The 16,928-nt window shown below is 38.1% G+C and overlaps 1 protein-coding gene across 1 annotated transcript in view; it reads right to left on the reverse strand.

The window, feature by feature from the left end:
- The window catches only part of LOC120566783 (gamma-aminobutyric acid receptor subunit alpha-2), an 80,131-nt gene extending 63,743 nt beyond the window's left edge, over positions 1-16,388 (reverse strand). Inside the window, exons 1-3 of the mRNA XM_039813421.1 lie at positions 15,929-16,388; positions 15,396-15,501; positions 13,437-13,552 (exon numbers count right to left, since the gene is read on the reverse strand). Of these exons, the coding sequence (XP_039669355.1) occupies positions 13,437-13,552; positions 15,396-15,466 (187 nt within the window). The 5' untranslated portion in view covers positions 15,467-15,501; positions 15,929-16,388. The remainder of the gene's footprint in view (positions 1-13,436; positions 13,553-15,395; positions 15,502-15,928) is intronic.
- Between the last annotated feature and the right edge of the window lie 540 nt (positions 16,389-16,928).

The following is a 16,928-nucleotide window of genomic DNA, read 5'->3' on the forward strand; positions in this document are numbered from 1 at the left end:
CACACACACACACACACACACACACACACACACACACACACACACACACACACACACTTTATGGGCTGCCTTGTTCTAGTTCTGCCTGCAGAGCCTGGTAAAAAAGTATAAAGGTTTGGAAATTTGTGTTACTTGTGCTTATTTATTTTTTATTTATTATTATTTTATTTTTTAAGTACTTGAATTTGCCTGGATTATTTTAATTTAAGCTATTATTGGTTATTATTGATTGGATGAACTATAATTTTCCTAAATATGATTATTTTGTATTTTTGTCTGTCTGATTGAATGTTTGTGGTAAAAAATAAATCACGTTACGTAATCACGTAATCGACGTTACTCAACAGTTACTCAGTACTTGAGGAGTTTTTTCACCAAGTACTTTTTTACTCTTACTCAAGTAATTATTTGGATGACTACATTTTACTTTTACTTGAGTCATATTATTCTGAAGTAACAGTACTTTTACTTGAGTACAGTTTTTGGTTACTCGCCAAAGACAACCAAAACAAACAATCTTCCAGATCTTTCAGTCATTGTTTTTTGAAACATCTAACTTGATCACAATAACATACAGAACAAAGTTTTTTTTCATACAAGTAAAATATTTGCATGACGTAGTAGCAGAAGAAGTCTTGTGGTTTGCTTTGTACTACCCAGAGCATTTTCTATTCATAAGTTATTCTGTTTTTTTTTTTCCTGTATTGTGCATTTTAACAAAAATCATTAAGAGAAGTAACATTTGCTCTAGATACTTTGTGCTTTTAATAGCATTGCTTCACCGTTTTGTATTGTTGATGTAATTATGTATATGTATGCTGTTTTTTTTATTTATTCTGCATATTTAAATGAGAATTGACCTCTTTTGCTTTTATGAAGCGCTGTTTGCTCTTTTGTTGATCATATTGTGTTCTTGTTTAGGGTTTGTTGATTACCCAGATTATTATTTATAAATTCCTATTGGATGTGTTATAGGGAATTCACTTTTGTGTGTATTTATACAATGTGTTTTTATATCATGGCCATCACAAAAAAATCACAACCCACAAGAATAAACAATAAACAATAAACAGTTCTGTAGAGAACCAAATTCCACCACCAAAATGACAGCTGCAGTCCATTTGCATTGCATGAGTGGAGCAAATTCACAAGCAAAACTAACCCTATTTGTACAAATGATGCATCTTCACAGTAGCAAACCTATAAAAGCACAGCCCTCGGGGAAAGTCTATTAAAAAACATCCAAAGTGCATTTAATGCCGGAGGATGTCAGGACACCACTTATTATTTATAGGGACAAGGACAATACCTAAAGTTCATTTATCCAGCAAGAAAAGTCAGAAACATGTGCTTTTCATATAATCTGAATCATACGGTACGGATGGGCCTGCTGACCCATGTTTAATTGCCGTAGCAGACGCTTTTATAAAAATAGGCTAACGATTGGGTCATAACCCACGCAACTTACTGTCTCATAGTAGAGAAATTACCGTACAGTACAGGAGAAGCTCGCAGGCAGTTTTGACCGGTTTTGACTGACATTAGCGGTTTAAGTTTAATTACTAATGCTAACTTTAGTTAGCAATAATTAGCATGTGCCCATGTCATCTCCTTACATACTGTATACCTACGCTCTCCGTCTCTGCAAGATTCAGACAGGTTGCTCACGTCACATCTACGTCGTCAAGCTCAGTTTGAGGCTGCGCAGCACGCTCAGCCATCACCGGAAGAGTGACTTCACTGGTCTCCGTATAAATATATGGCGTCGCTGTGTCCATTCTTTTATTGTCTATGGCAAAAACCTAATGTTGTACCGCTGGATAGGTCAGAGGGAGCAAATGACATCAGTCCAGATTACATGTCTTTAACACCTGATGTCCTGTACTTTAGTATAGGTAAAGTGTTGTGTTTAATGTTTCTGTGTAGTTAGCATTGCTAGCCTTTTTAAGCTGATTGAGCAGATATTGTGGTCCTAATAATTGCATGAGCAGCAATAATCATCCTGACACCAAGATTAAAGACTCAACCAATCCAACAGAAAGGCATCACAATGTCAATCACAGTGCAAACATAAATGTTCAACAATATCCATTGTAAACAAGGCAAGCTAGCAAGAACTTAGAAAACAGATCAGAGCACCACAGCGAATATTAGGTGTGTAACAATTATATCAAACTTTATACAATGATACAAGTTTGCATATCATGTCATGCTACAGTGTTGTGATTTAGTTTGTGTTGCACCAAAGAAAGCAGTGTAGCATAAAGCTCCATTTATCAGTAAACAGATACAGTAAGTGTTAGCAAATTAACAACAAAACACTCCCATTCAACAAAACTGCATTCTTAATTACGTTTCGAAACACAGATAGCAAGTGTTAACAAACTAACAACGTTCCCATACAACAAAACTGTAATTCTTAATTATGTTTCGAGACATGGATTACGTGTCTTTGATGAAAACAAATTAGGAGCAGAAGTGTGAATATGAACAGAAGTGAGCTGCCTAGCAGTCACACTATGATGATGTGGGAGCAACTGTGCCTTCTAGATTCACTCTCTGCAACCTGGTATGCAGAGATGGCAAAAGTACTCACTTTCCGTACTCAAGTAGAAGTACTGACTGATTTAACTTCTTTACTCAAGTAAAAGTAACAAAGTACAGGCTTGGAAATTTACTTCAAGTATAAAATTAAAAGTAGCCTTCATTTCATTTATTTATTTATTTAAACAGGGACAACGTACAATATACATTAACCTTAGACAGGAGAAATGCATTATACCAGGTTGTAGCACATGTGCTAGTTTCCACCTGTATTCCCTGGGCAGGCTGATGTCAACAAATTTAATTGAATAAAAACATTTATCCTATAACCAACATTCAAATGAGCATTAAAATGATCCCACCCTTCATTCATTCCTCAGCATTCATTTACTAATACACTCCCACATACACATCAATTACTATACATTATGTGAGCATGTTTGTTTTAAAAGAAGCCATTTTTTGGCCCGATATGAATCTTTTTTTAAATTTGCACATGTTATCAGCTCTGTTGGCAACATATTCCACTGTCTGATAGCCACACTTGAAAAAGCTGAGCTGCCGAATGCCGTTTTACACTGTGGAATCCTACACTCTCCCCGAGCAGTCGCTCGAGTTGTAATTTCTGAGCTCAGTAAGATATACTTTTTAACCGGAGGAGCTGCAATACCATTTATTATCTTAAACAAAAGACAGATATTTGAATATATGATTATGTTTTCAAAACTTAATATACTATGTTTTTTAAGAATATGACAGTGGTGAAATAGCCGAGATTTCTTGTCATGAACCTTAAGAGAACTTTTGTACAATGTTTCCAGGGGCCTTAATGCTGTTTTACATGCCTGTGACCAACTCGTCATGCAGAAACGAAAGTGCGGAATTATCATCGCATTTAGATATAAATTAGATGCATCTATGGTCAAAGAGTTCCTAATATATCTAAACTGTGCCATGTTGATTTTCAACGTGTTGGTTGTCTTTTTAATATGTTTTTTGAAATTTATATTTGGGTCAAGAATGACTCCTAAATATTTAATTTGGTCAACACTTGATATTTCCTGACCTTCAATTATGATTTTTGGATCAGTTTTACATGACGAGAGCTTACGGCGGTTTGTAAAAAACATAGAGACCGTTTTGTCAACATTCAAAGTTAAATGAGAGTTTTTTAGCCAAATAGAAATATTTTTCATTTCCTCAGTTAACTTTCGGGCAACATCCTTAATAGTTTTACCATGAATATACACCACTGTATCATCAGCGTACATTATCATTTTAGCATTATTACACACAGACGGAAAATCATTAATATAAAGAGAAAACAACAAGGGCCCTAATATAGAGCCCTGCGGCACACCCATAGTGCATGCTCGTAAGGGAGATAATACATTATTTATTGATACACACTGCTGCCTTGCACTGAGAAAAGATTGAATCCAATTAATTGTACTTATACTAATAGAGAAATTTGTTAATTTATCTATCAGTAATTCATGGTTTACTGTATCAAATGCCTTACGCAAGTCAAGAAAGACCGCCCCTACAACTCCTCCGCTATCCAGACTTGATTTTATTTCCTCTAGTAAATAACAACATGCTGTCTCCGTTGAGTATCGTTTTCTGAAACCAAATTGGAGAGGATGTAATGCAGCATTGTAGTCAAGATGTTCCACTAGCTGGGCTGCAACCACCTTTTCAAAGACTTTGGAGATAGTAGGAAGAATGCTTATAGGTCTATAGTTAGAGACCTGGAGCTTGTCTCCTGACTTGTGTATAAGCTTTACTATAGCTGTTTTCAAAGCTGTAGGAAAAATACTTTCATTTATAGACTGATTTATAACTTTAGTTAGCACTGGAGGTAAAATTTCCTTGTGCTCTTTTAAAAACACAGAATCAATGGCAAAAATATCCTTAGATTTACTATTATTTAAGTGTGATATTACTTTTAAAACTGTCACTTCTTCTACATGAAGTAATTTAAAGAGAGACTCATCACAAGTAAAGCTATGTTCACAAATTGATTTCGGGAACGTGTCTGCCAGGTTCCGCACAGAATCTAAAAAATAATCATTAAAATGCGTTGGCATCTCTGTATTCTCATTTAAAATAACTCCATTTATTTTCAGTTGCACACGATCACAATGTGTTTTTTCTTTTCCAAGTAATTTATCCATACCTTTCCAAAGAAGTTTACTATTTCCTTTTACATCTTTAATCAGATTTAAATAAAAATTTGCTTTGGCTTTTCTAAGCTGCGTGGTAACCTTGTTCCTTAGACTTTTATATACATAATGATCAGTAGTCAATTTTGATTTCAGAAAGGTTTTTAGTGCCAGATCTCTCTGCTTCATTAGATCCCAAAGAGAGCTACCAAACCATGGCAATTTCTTTTTATTAGTTTTGTTTCTCTTTAATTCTGTATATTTGGTAACGGTCTCCTGTAAAGTTAAAGTAATATTATTGCATGTATACTCACAGCCTTTACTGTCAACTTTACACTCCCAATCTATTTCATTTAAATCATTCATCAGTGCAATTTGATTTCTCTTAGGAATATGGAACATTTTATTTTTATTTTTTATTTGCTGTTTGTCCCTATACCTGGATTTATTTATTTTTCTAGCAACTAGAGTGAGGTTGTGATCTGACAGACCTGTTATTAAATTGTATGTTTTAGTCACCCTATCTGGTTTATTTGTAAATATGAGATCAATTAAAGTTTGGGATTTTTTTGTTAGTCTAGTTGGCTTGTTTATCATTTGAGTCATTTGTACCGAGTTTGTGATATCCTTAAGTTTTTTCTTTCTTAATTTATCAAGCCAGTTTATATTAAGATCACCCATTAACAGAGTTTCTTTTCTTTCATATATCTTCAGTATTTCAGCTAAGCCAAGATAAAATTCATTTGTCGCATTTGGTGGTCGATATACAGCAAGTAAAATGAATGACATTTGTGCTGAAAGGGTTATAGTAACACCGACACATTCCAAGGTTTGCACTGGAATGTCTATTTGATGACTATCGATACTGTCTTTCACGTAGATTAAGACTCCACCTCCTTTCCCCTTCCCTCTGTCCTTGCGTATGACAAAAAGTTTTTATGCAAAGCTACCTGGACCACACAAATGTTACTAGAGTACAAGCTGAGAAACTTCAGTAGACATTGCCTAGATTTCAAATGGATGTCTGCCAATAGGCTTAAAACATCACATATATGATTATTGTGACAGAGACTGGGACTCCAGGTTAATAAGATTCTGACTAGCTAGATATGAATTAAATTGTGATTCTGTGAGAATTCAAACATGAGTCCTCTCACTTACGTCTGAGAGGTTTGAGACATTAACGTTAACATTAGCCCAAAATAAAGTCAATTTGAGACCAGACCAAGTAACGTTAACTTAAGTGGTCTCGAAAACAAGAACGGCCTTGAGTTAACGTTACTCAAGTTAACTACAGCACTGTTACACTAAATCAAGTTACTGAATTAGTAATATAGTAAGTAATATAAAGCTGTATGCAGATATCAGCTAGTATTTGATTATTTTCAAATAAACTGAACGCTCGCTAACCTTAACGTTACTTGGGTTACTTAACTAAATGCTAGCGAACCAAGGCATCGTCATTGCTAGCAGAACAAACGTAACTGACCATTAACGTAAACTTAATAAAGTTACTGAAACAAACAACAAATAGCTTTTGATAACAAAAAAAAGGTGCATTTACCTCTATGTGTTTTTTTTCAAATTTGATGGTGAATTCTTGAAAGCCAGCAGTTTGTGGTGTTTCGGTTGGCACAATTTGCAGCACATTACAACAACGTACAGTTTATTCCCATCCAATTAGATAGAATTCGGTATTGATGACGCGAAAAATAATAACGGTATCTCCACTGAAATTATTTGAAACTAAAGTAACGAGCCAATTTTGTAAAATGTAAGGAGTAGAAAGTACAGATATCCGTGTTAAAAATGTAAGGAGTTAAAGTAAAAAGTCGGCACATAAATAAATAGTAAAGTAAAGTAAAAATATCTGAAAAATCTACATGAGTACAGTAACAAAGTATTTCAACCCGTCTCACGGCAGTTCGTGTAAATCCACGTTATTCTTAATCTATTGATACGTGTTCACGGAGACGTTTTTCTCGTTTTTTACGTGTAACTGTCACGTTATTTTTTACGTGTAACTGTCACGTTATTTTTTATGTGTAAATGTCACATTATTTTCTCGGGGAAAGGGCGGGGCGGCAAGTAAACTCCATAAGCCGGCGCCAGCGAAGTGGGCTGGGCGGCACCGGCGGCGCCAAAAGGACGCTCCATAAGCCGGTGAGCGCCCGCTGGGACCGCCCAGCTGCGGGCGGAGCGGCCGGAATAACAGGATGGCGGAGGTTGGGTTTAGGAAAAAAACGGGGGGGGACCGGAGAAAAGGGCGCCTTAAACTTAAACGCCGAAAGTAAAAGAAGCGCCTTAAACGGCGGGAGACGCGCCACAGTAACACGCGGGACAAAACGCCACAAGCAGGGACGCCATCCCTGGGAAACAAAGCGCCGCAAACGGGACGCGATCCCCCTGACCAACCTCCCTACGCGGATTTTCGGCTTTTTATATTACTCCCTACAATTTCGTTCTGTGGCCACGAAATATGCTTCCCATTGAAATACATTACTTCACATTTTCGTGTTGTCCACCACGTAAAAAACGACAAAAACGTCTCCGTGAACACGTATCAATAGATTCAAATAACGTCACATTTACACGAACTTCCATGAGACCGGGCTGATTTGTACCTCGTTACTTCCCATCTCTGCTGGTTTGATTTCAGCTAAAGTGACAGAAACCAATCGCTGCATTTGGTATTGCTTCAAAACAGATCACAAGTATAAAAAATGAAATGCTGGATTAAACCAGTGTGGGTAACAATTTAGTCCACAGTAATTACATTATAGGCTTTGTATTGGCGCAAATAGCAGTTTTTGCTTCTGACAGTATTAGCCTGCTTAGCCATCAAATGTGCAGCCTGAAAACGATTACAGTTGTTTTTTTCTTTCCCCCTGGAACCTTCTAGTAGCCCCAAGGGGACTTATGGCTTCATCTTGAAAACCTCTGCCCTAGATTCATCTTTCCAATCTTTATCATTTGATTATCAGTGGGAGTGGTAAAATGTTTCAACTCACAGCTCTTGTTCACCGCCATAAGACACAGCAGAGTGCTCATCGGGAAAGGTTTAAATGTCGCACACCTTAGGAAAAACCTCTAAACACTAACTCAACGTTCCACCTTGATATAGGATTATAGGACATTTTGTGTACAGTCAAATGGTAACAGACTGCAACTGATTTAATTTTGGCTGAAACCAGTGTTTCCTCTATGTTGATTTGACCGTGGCGGCCCCCCACGGCAACATTTCTGCCCCCCACGGTAACAGAAATAGGGCTGCATTGTTAGAGTACATGTCGGAGAACATTTGTATTTTAGGTGCATTATTTACATGCTGAAGTAGTTCGGACCTGCCCCCACTGCTAAAAGAACTCCTAAAGGAAACACTGGAACCCCCCAAAAAAAAATAATCCTTCTTGTCCGTTATTCGCTGAACACTGGAAAACGGTTTGTGTATGTTTACATGGTCCAGGTTGGACCACTTTGTTTTTGTTGGCGTGTGTGGACCCTGGGCTGTCTACAGAGACCGCGTTTTTTTTACAGTGTGTTCAGGGGACCGGAAGCTCGCAGATAGTGAGGAGATGTTTGCTGTATGTGACAAAAAATGTTGTAGCCTAAAAAACGCGTGACATCGCTTAGAGTACCTTTAAAGTAAATTTATTGCACTACATTACACTGGTGTTCCTGTTATTTTGTCCACGCCCCATAGCTGTCTTTCATTGCGGTTTTCTATCTTTGAATAATCATGTGGAAAAGCAAAATACAGACATAAGGGACAATAAATCTCCTACAGTGGCACTCAGAAGTTTATGAACCCATGCTAAAGTTGACTAAAAAAGAGGAATAAAAAAAAAACATCTTTTGGAAATTATTTAATTTAATTTAATTATTAATGCCTTAATTAAAAAAGAGGAAAAATCCAACCTTTAAGGACACCAATTGTTTTTGTGAATGAATAATTTATCGTAAATAAACAAATGTTCTTCCTTAAAATACAGGGGGCATAAGTAAGTACACCTTTATGTTAAATTCCCATAGAGGCAGGCAGGTTTTTATTTTTAAAGGCCAGTTATTTCATGGATCCAGGATACTATGCATCCTGATAAAGTTCCCTTGGCCTTTGGAATTAAAATAGCCCCCCCACATCATCACATACCCTTCACCATACCTAGATATTGGCATGTTTTTATTTCAGTTAGCCTAATAGCTGGTTTGATTTGCATTGAGAGATGATTTTATGGAAAATACCCCATGCCAATCTCTAGGTATAGTGAAGGGCATGTGATGATGTGGGGGGGGGGGGGCTATTTTAATTCCAAAGGCCAAGGGAACTTTATCAGGATGCATAGTATCCTGGATCCATGAAATAACTGGCCTTTAAATATAAAAACCTGCCTGCCTCTACGGGAATTTAACATAAAGGTGTACTTACTTATGCCCCCTGTATTTTAAGGAAGAACATTTATTTACTCACGATACATTATTCATTCACATAGACAATTGGTGTCCTTAAAGGTTGGATTTTTCCACATTTTTTAAATTAAGGCATTAAGATCAATTTCCAAAAGATGATTTTTTTATTCCTCCTTTTAGTCAACTTTAGCATGGGTTCATAAACTTATGAGTGCCACTGCAAGTCAGATGACCATGCGGCAGAAATACATGTTGTAATCTGTTCTATATGAAAGTAAGGTGTAAGGATGCTGTAAACAAATTATTCAATATTTGAAGTACTTTTTTTGGGTGGCACACTACTTGAACAACGAAAACTGTCAAAGGGACTGACTCTGTATCCCAGAATATAATGTATGTCTGAGTGAACACACTCATGCAGCTGTGCTGAGGCGCTTTTTCAGACGCACAGTGAAGCGTTAACATGTTTTTCCCCACAGATGAGACATAAAGATCTAATGTGTCTACAATGTGGAAAACTCCATCTGATGTCATGTTTCTGTTCTTAGACTGCATTCTGCTCCACGATGTAGTCCCTGTGTACATTAATGAGTACAGTATGGTACTACATCTTGAGTTTGGGAGTTTGGCTCCCGCCGGGGCCAAATCTGATAGAAATGTATGAGATCATTGTACCGTAAGACACCACGGATAAAAGCGTCTAATTTATGTTTGAAGTCTTTATTCATGTTTTACTTCAGATCGTTGAGCTCCCCCATGTCTGCCTTTAACAGGATCACTTCTCCAGAGTGTCTGTTGGAGGACAATCTATAAATCGCCAACGGACTTCAAAAAGCTTGTCAAAAGTGCCAGGGCCAAATACCAAACGTCCAGAAACATACTCTGTGTTTATATTTTCTATAGGTGAGTATACATTTTGGTGCAGGGAAACAGGCCATGAAATTCATTATGGTCCTTAAAGTAATACATTGAACTCCTGTGTTGTAATATGCTTCTCCTACACAGTAAATAAGCTAGCAGCACCATTGCTGTAGGTCCAGTTGTACAAGCTGAGCTCTGACAAGCTAAAGGAGGTCTGTTCCCCATATGGCAGCTCCTGGACTGGGCTGATGGCCCCAGGAATTTGAATTTCAAATGGGACCAAATCCTGAGGGAGGAGCTCAGCTTTGGGGTGAGCGGCCAGCTGGAAATGAGATGCCAAACATGGAGGATGGAGGTGAGGATGGAGAGGCAAAGAGGCCACAAGAGAAAATGTGTTTCTCAACGACACACAAAATCTGCAGAGAGTGGAAAATATTGAAACCTCACAAAAGCTCAGGAAAATCACATTTCAATGGCTAAATTTGAGCAGAAAATCACATTTCAATGGCTAAATTTGAGCAGAATGTAAAAATATATTTTATACTTTATATTACAGCAATGCATATTATTCAATTATTTAATAAATATATGTATATATATGTTTGCATATAGGCCTATATATAATATACTGTATATACAAATAAACACACGTGGTAAGAGAGCATTGCTTCATGTTTTAATGCCAATTTTCATTAAAAGTAGGACACAAAATGTACTACAAAATGCTTTTGGACTTAAAAAAAAAAATCTCCCAGTTGACCTCTTGAGATATCAATAGCCGCTTTCCGACCGGAGGGATTTTTGCAGTTCCTAGAACATGAAATTCCTAGAACCCTTTTTTTCTCGTGTTCAGTCTGGACCAATTTGTGGATTTTTAAGTTCCTCTGACCGCAGCTCCTACTTCAGGGCAGGGACTTTTCGCTGTTCCCTTTTCAGCATAGGGACCTAGATCAACGAGGGTCGGGTTTCCGGTACAGAAAGACCAACAACGGGACAATTTTAACAATTTTCGCCATCTTATTCATCACTAAATTCACTTCTGACAACGTTTTAGGCGATAAATTAACTGTTTTTATTTCGGTCTTGCGTAAATCGATGCCAAATTGACAATTTACTTCAAAGTTTTCGGAGTTGAGAAGCTCCATGAAGTGAGGCGACAGCCAGCAGGCGCCTGCCCCGGCCGTTAGCTCGTCACTCAGCCAGTGCTGCTCAGAGACCCCGCTGTAAGCTGGAGGTCTCTCAGACCGCTCTCGTAAATAAGAGGCTTTTATTTCGCCGTTGATGGATCATTTGTTTAAATATCACAACGCATGTCCATCATAAGATTAACGGGAACCTGTGGTTAACTCTCTTTTCGCTGGCCGGCCGTCACACACACACACACACACACACACACACACACACACACACACACACACACACACACACACACACACACATAGGGCTGCACGATTATGACCAAAATGATAATCACGATTATTTTGATCAATATTGAGATCACGATTAATTATCACAATTATTTGTTGATTTTAGCCAAAACTAATTTTATTGTCACATAGGCTAATTATAACTGCTTTTACATCCATATTGTGCTACATTCCTACTAATACATCCATATTGTGCTACATTCCTACTAATACATCCATATTGTGCTACATTCCTCCTTTATTGAAGGATACTGTGAAGGAGTATGCCATTTCAGCTGTTGTGCGACCGCTTTCCACACATGCATGTTTGCCGTGAAAGATACAGGCAACGCAATTTTCTGTTCACGTTAACGGCGCATATGGTGCCTGGTATCTACCGGACGAAAATAGCTACGCGGATTTCTGTGGCTCATTACACTGCCACTTACATGTCTGCGTTGCGCTCTGATGCTCCGTAACCCACGTTAGAGGCAACATAAACATCACTGAATGTCACGCTAGTAAACACTAGTAACACGTTACACAGCAGGTAACGTTAGCCTACCGTTAGCCACAGTAGTAACTGGATTAAACACGGCTAAAATGCTGACTGCTAAACAGTGTAGTGTATCTGTATTTCACTGTAGGATCCAACAGTCTGCTGCTAAAGCTATGAGCTAAAAGACACAAACTAGCACTGGTCACTGCTGTTGTCTGAAAAAAAACACAGACGGGACAAAACGTTGCGTCTACTGGTAAACTGGTAAACATCGTGACCGGCTTATGATGACCGACTGCTACCTGTCGTGGAATTTTCCCACGTTACTCTGTCCTCTGTGACTGTCTATGTCTAGAAACTAAGCTGCGCGGTGCAGGCAGGGAACAGCTCTGATTGGCTCATGGAGACATGTGATCAGACAGTGGTTTATGGAGCGCTAGATGGGCTTTGCAAAAACTGTTCTATGAAGGGAATGACGCATTTTAAATATCGCTCGATCACGCAAATTTGATCCTGGGAAGCCAAAACACACACAGGGGAAACTTGTTTAAATTATGACAAATAGGCTATATACATTAGATTTAGTATTTAGTTCATACTTTTTTTGGTGTATTTGTTTTCTGATTTTAACACTATAAAGACTGTTGCCGTGCTTGCGTCACTCCCTTACCCCTCCTATAGTCCCTATGGCCACCTGGCCAGTGCGAATGTAAATGGAAAATGGTTTTGGGGGAGAGTAGTTAGTAGATCTGCTTAGAAGTGGACTTTTCCTAGAACTACGTTCCTGTAACTACTTGGTCGGAAAGCAGCTCATGGCATTCTCTGTCTATTTAGAGTGTAGTGGTGGCTTGGCAGATTTCCATTGAAATAACACTAACCATTGTGCCAATAGCTAATGACAAAAAGTGCAAAAATCTAAGGGACCTACTATATTATGTTGCAATTTCTGGGTCTGGTCATGCGTAACAAAACCAATCGATTTTCAATGCTACATTTTACTTAAACTGCTCCTTTTAAAATATAATCCAAAAAGGAATGGCTCGATGGGTATAAGATAGATCCAGTCAGATTTTCCAAAATACTACTTTGCCATCACTTCAAGCATGCCCCTAGAGTCAAACTAGCATTACAACCATGCAGCACAATCAAACTAACACTGACCTCTAATATCTGACAAATTCGACAGACAAACTTATTTTTCCCGGAAAAAGTCAAGCGAGAATATAGCTTTGTTCTGGGTTAAATGTGGCCAGTTCTACTGCCGTGACTTTCCAGGAAGTGGAGTGAGTGTTATATAACCTGAATGGTTTGTGCACAGAGTGTGTTTATCAGTTTATTCTTGAGAGGATTGTTGCCAAAGGTTATCAGTACTACAAATCTGATATTAAATAAAGTGTTTTCACTCCAAATGAGCAACCAAAAAAAAAGGCACATGCTGTTTCATAATGAATGGGAGCTCAAAACATTCAAAAAAGTGAGTTAGATAGTATCAACTTAAAGGTATGTAAAATGATACAGTTCTGTACAGCCAAGGATAGTAGATCCTTTTCTTACCTCCAAGACCTGGCCGTAGACGGTTGTCATATCCATCCAGCAAGCTGTCCAGGATCCGTGTGAACAGGGTGATGTTTGTTTTAAAGGCATCAGATGTGTCATCGGCATTCACTGACCTAGTGGTTGGACCCACAATAACAACGTGACCAGCTGAGGGACACTTCACAAACAGGAATTATTTGTTTGATTACATTCTAAATGTATTTAGACTGATAACTCTGTTTTCCACTGAGGCTTGATTTAGGGGGTGAAAAAAAGAGGTAATTACGATCTGGCAGAGACTTCATATATGCCCTCACAGATGCACACATACACATTGTTTCTCATCCACATGGATGACCCAGTTCAAGGAGGAACATTTGTGAGCCATCTGATCTTGGAGCCAAAACACAACTGAATATGCAAATGTAATCAGAGCTAGAGATTCATGGTAAATAAATTCAGATAAGGTCCTACATTAAAGCTCGACATATTCACAACTGCACTCTGGTGCAAAATCTGGCCATATTTCACATTACTGTAAGCATGGAATGTCTATACAATATTAATCATTTTACATTTCTGAACAGAATTAGCTTACACAACTTTCATTAGACCAGTATGGCAAAATGGCTGCATCCGCGTTGCAGCCATTTTTTAAAAAATTTTTTGCGGATGTAACGCTGCACGGCTGGCAGTTATCGTTGCATCTAAAAAATAAAAAATGAAATAAAAAAATAAATATATAGGCTATATATATATATATATATATATATATATATATATATATATATATATATATATATATATATAATTCCAAAACAGCTGAATTGATTGTAAAAACCAATTAGACCAATCTGGTCTTTACTTTTTAACAGATAATGTTAGCTTACTGTATACGGATATGAGGTTCTTGTTCTTCCCATTCTTTTGACTTTTGAAACGTTGGGAAAGCACAGGGGTTACTAATGACATTAACGGTGGCTCTGCTCTGTTCTGGTGTTCCAGTTTGTGACATTGAGCCAGCATTTAGGCTAATAACACCAGGACCCTAAAACCAAACCAACTAAGCAGAATTCTGACTTAATTAATTGTAGCCTATTATTTACACCTGTGCTTTTAATGCTGTGACATGTCAAAATGTCTGCTGTGAAACCTGCCTACAGCCAAGCACTACAGGCCTTCATGGACAATTTTGCATCCAGACATGTTTAGAATCTACAGTAGCCTATACATTGGTAGGGAGTGGGACATAGTGGATATTGGATTCAGTGGCCTATTTTAAATTGCCTCTCATGCTCATTGGCCATTTCTTTCTTTTGTCAACTATGTCCTCTAGTGTGAACACTCAAATGACCTAAACTGTCACCTTTACACCTGATGTGATAATGTGAGATGTCCTCTGATAAAACAGTGGTTTGCTGCAGCCATAGTAAAAATGAAGGTATACAAAGCAGGTTAGACACATTTTCAGACATATCAATTTAAAGTAGGAATTAGGCCTCATATATTAATTTCCTTGGAGGGAAACAAATCCATTTGGCCACAAAATCACATTTCAAGGTTGATATTGGCTGTAGCTATTAGGCTTATCTAATAAGAAAGGCTGTTGAAACAACAATTCATATCCTGTTATAGATCTATAGGCAAGCTGGTCTATCTCATTTATAACACCAAATAACCTTTGAAACCAGTATGGATTGTTTAGGCCTATATTAGAAATTGTAGGCTAGGCCTACTACACGTGCAATAGGCTGAATAATTACCCACATGCCCTCCGGGTTTTTTATGGTCAGACTGGGGATAGGTGAAGGCGGTAAATGCCTCGCCTCCTGCGCATTGAGTGCCCACTGATAATGAGTGATTGATAAGTGGAGACCTCCAGTCCGTCCCCAGAGACACACAGTGAGTGATCTTCTGCCTATAATACAGCTCATACATTATGATCTCTTCAAGGCGTCTCCCATTCTATAGACTCACCTGGTTTCCCAGAGAGCTGTGAGTGCCAGCAGGCAGATGGGAAGTAGAGGCGCGCTCTCTCCGCTCCACATGGCTGCTTCAACACCTTCACACAGCAGGACAGCCGCTGGAACGAAGGGAGGCTCTATTAAACCGGCTTGACATGCCAAGTGGATTTATATGTGACCCACACAGTCACTGTACCCATAATTATTTCTAGGGATTCCCTTCAGCACGCGAGAAAAGAAAAAAAAAAGCAGCAGAGACCGCAACTGACAGCAATTAGTATTCACTGACACGTCCCACGCCTCCACTCACTGAACATTACTGTTAGGAAAAATATTGGATCAAGTCAGTACACCGATGTGAAGCTGTATCAACAATTTAGACGATTACAAATGAATTAAACGCAGGCTAGAAAATAACCAATACCATGTGAGAAAATGTGTTCCCCTCCCACGCTTTCAAGCATCTCTTATAAATAATAATAAAATAGACGTTTCCTTTGTGTCTGAGAGGGGGTTGGATAAAAAATAAATAAAATACAGACTCACCTCAAGAGCAGAAAGTACCTGCTGCAGCTGGAATCGTCGAAGATGCAAGAAAGTTAAAGACAAATCAGCGCTCTCTCCTGTTTTGATGAGACTGAATGAGTGCAAGTGTGTCATGAGAACAAAGCTGAGAAATCATAGTCCCAGCCAGCAGCAGTTATGCGCCCGAAATGCATTGGCTTTCATAGTGTTCCAAAATTTGAAGAAAAGAAAAAGAAAAAAAAAGAAATTGTAACAGTGATACGGAAAGAAGTGAAATAGGCTAAAAGCTAAAAAAAATGAAAAAAGAAGGAAAAAAAAGAACAATAATTATAAATTAAAAAGCAGCAGTTGTGGGAGATGATCCTGGTTTCAAATTGCCCTGTTCAGCACCCCCCTCAGTTGGTAAAAAAAAAAAAAGCTCGATGTGAATCGTGATAAGCAAGAAGCATCTCAGTCTCCCTCATCTCCACACAAAAACTACAAAGAGTGAGGAGGAGAGGCACCGGGTCCTAGAGATAGTTCGGTATGAACGGAGCCTCCTTCCCGAAGCCTGCAGCCGAGACTTTGGAATGTGAGGATTTTAATGACCTATATATATATTGTGCCTTATCGATTATGCAGAGCAGTCAGACTTTATTGCACGTTGTGATGAAAATGGCATGTTTGAATATGGAACCCATGGGCTTCAACCCATTTTGATAGAGGCAGATATGTTTTGATATGCGTGTCAATACTCACCAGAGCTTGATTTTTTTTCTTTTTTCTTAGGCTAAAAAATTATCTGATAATCTGGATTTCAGCAATTAGACTATGGGACACTATACTCTCCGCTGAAATACCGATTAATGACAGTGTATGTTAAAGCAGCAACAGTTTTAATCATTTCATGTTAAGTCAAACTCTGGGATACATGACTTATTAATTAAGTATTCATTAACTGATGACTTTTTTTTTTTGGAATTGCATATTTTTTGTAACTCATAACGTTTTTGTGGTTACTCTGTATGCTGCTTTACCAATA

The sequence above is a fragment of the Perca fluviatilis genome, chromosome 10 (genome assembly GCF_010015445.1).
Source record: "Perca fluviatilis chromosome 10, GENO_Pfluv_1.0, whole genome shotgun sequence".
NCBI lineage: Eukaryota > Metazoa > Chordata > Actinopteri > Perciformes > Percidae > Perca > Perca fluviatilis.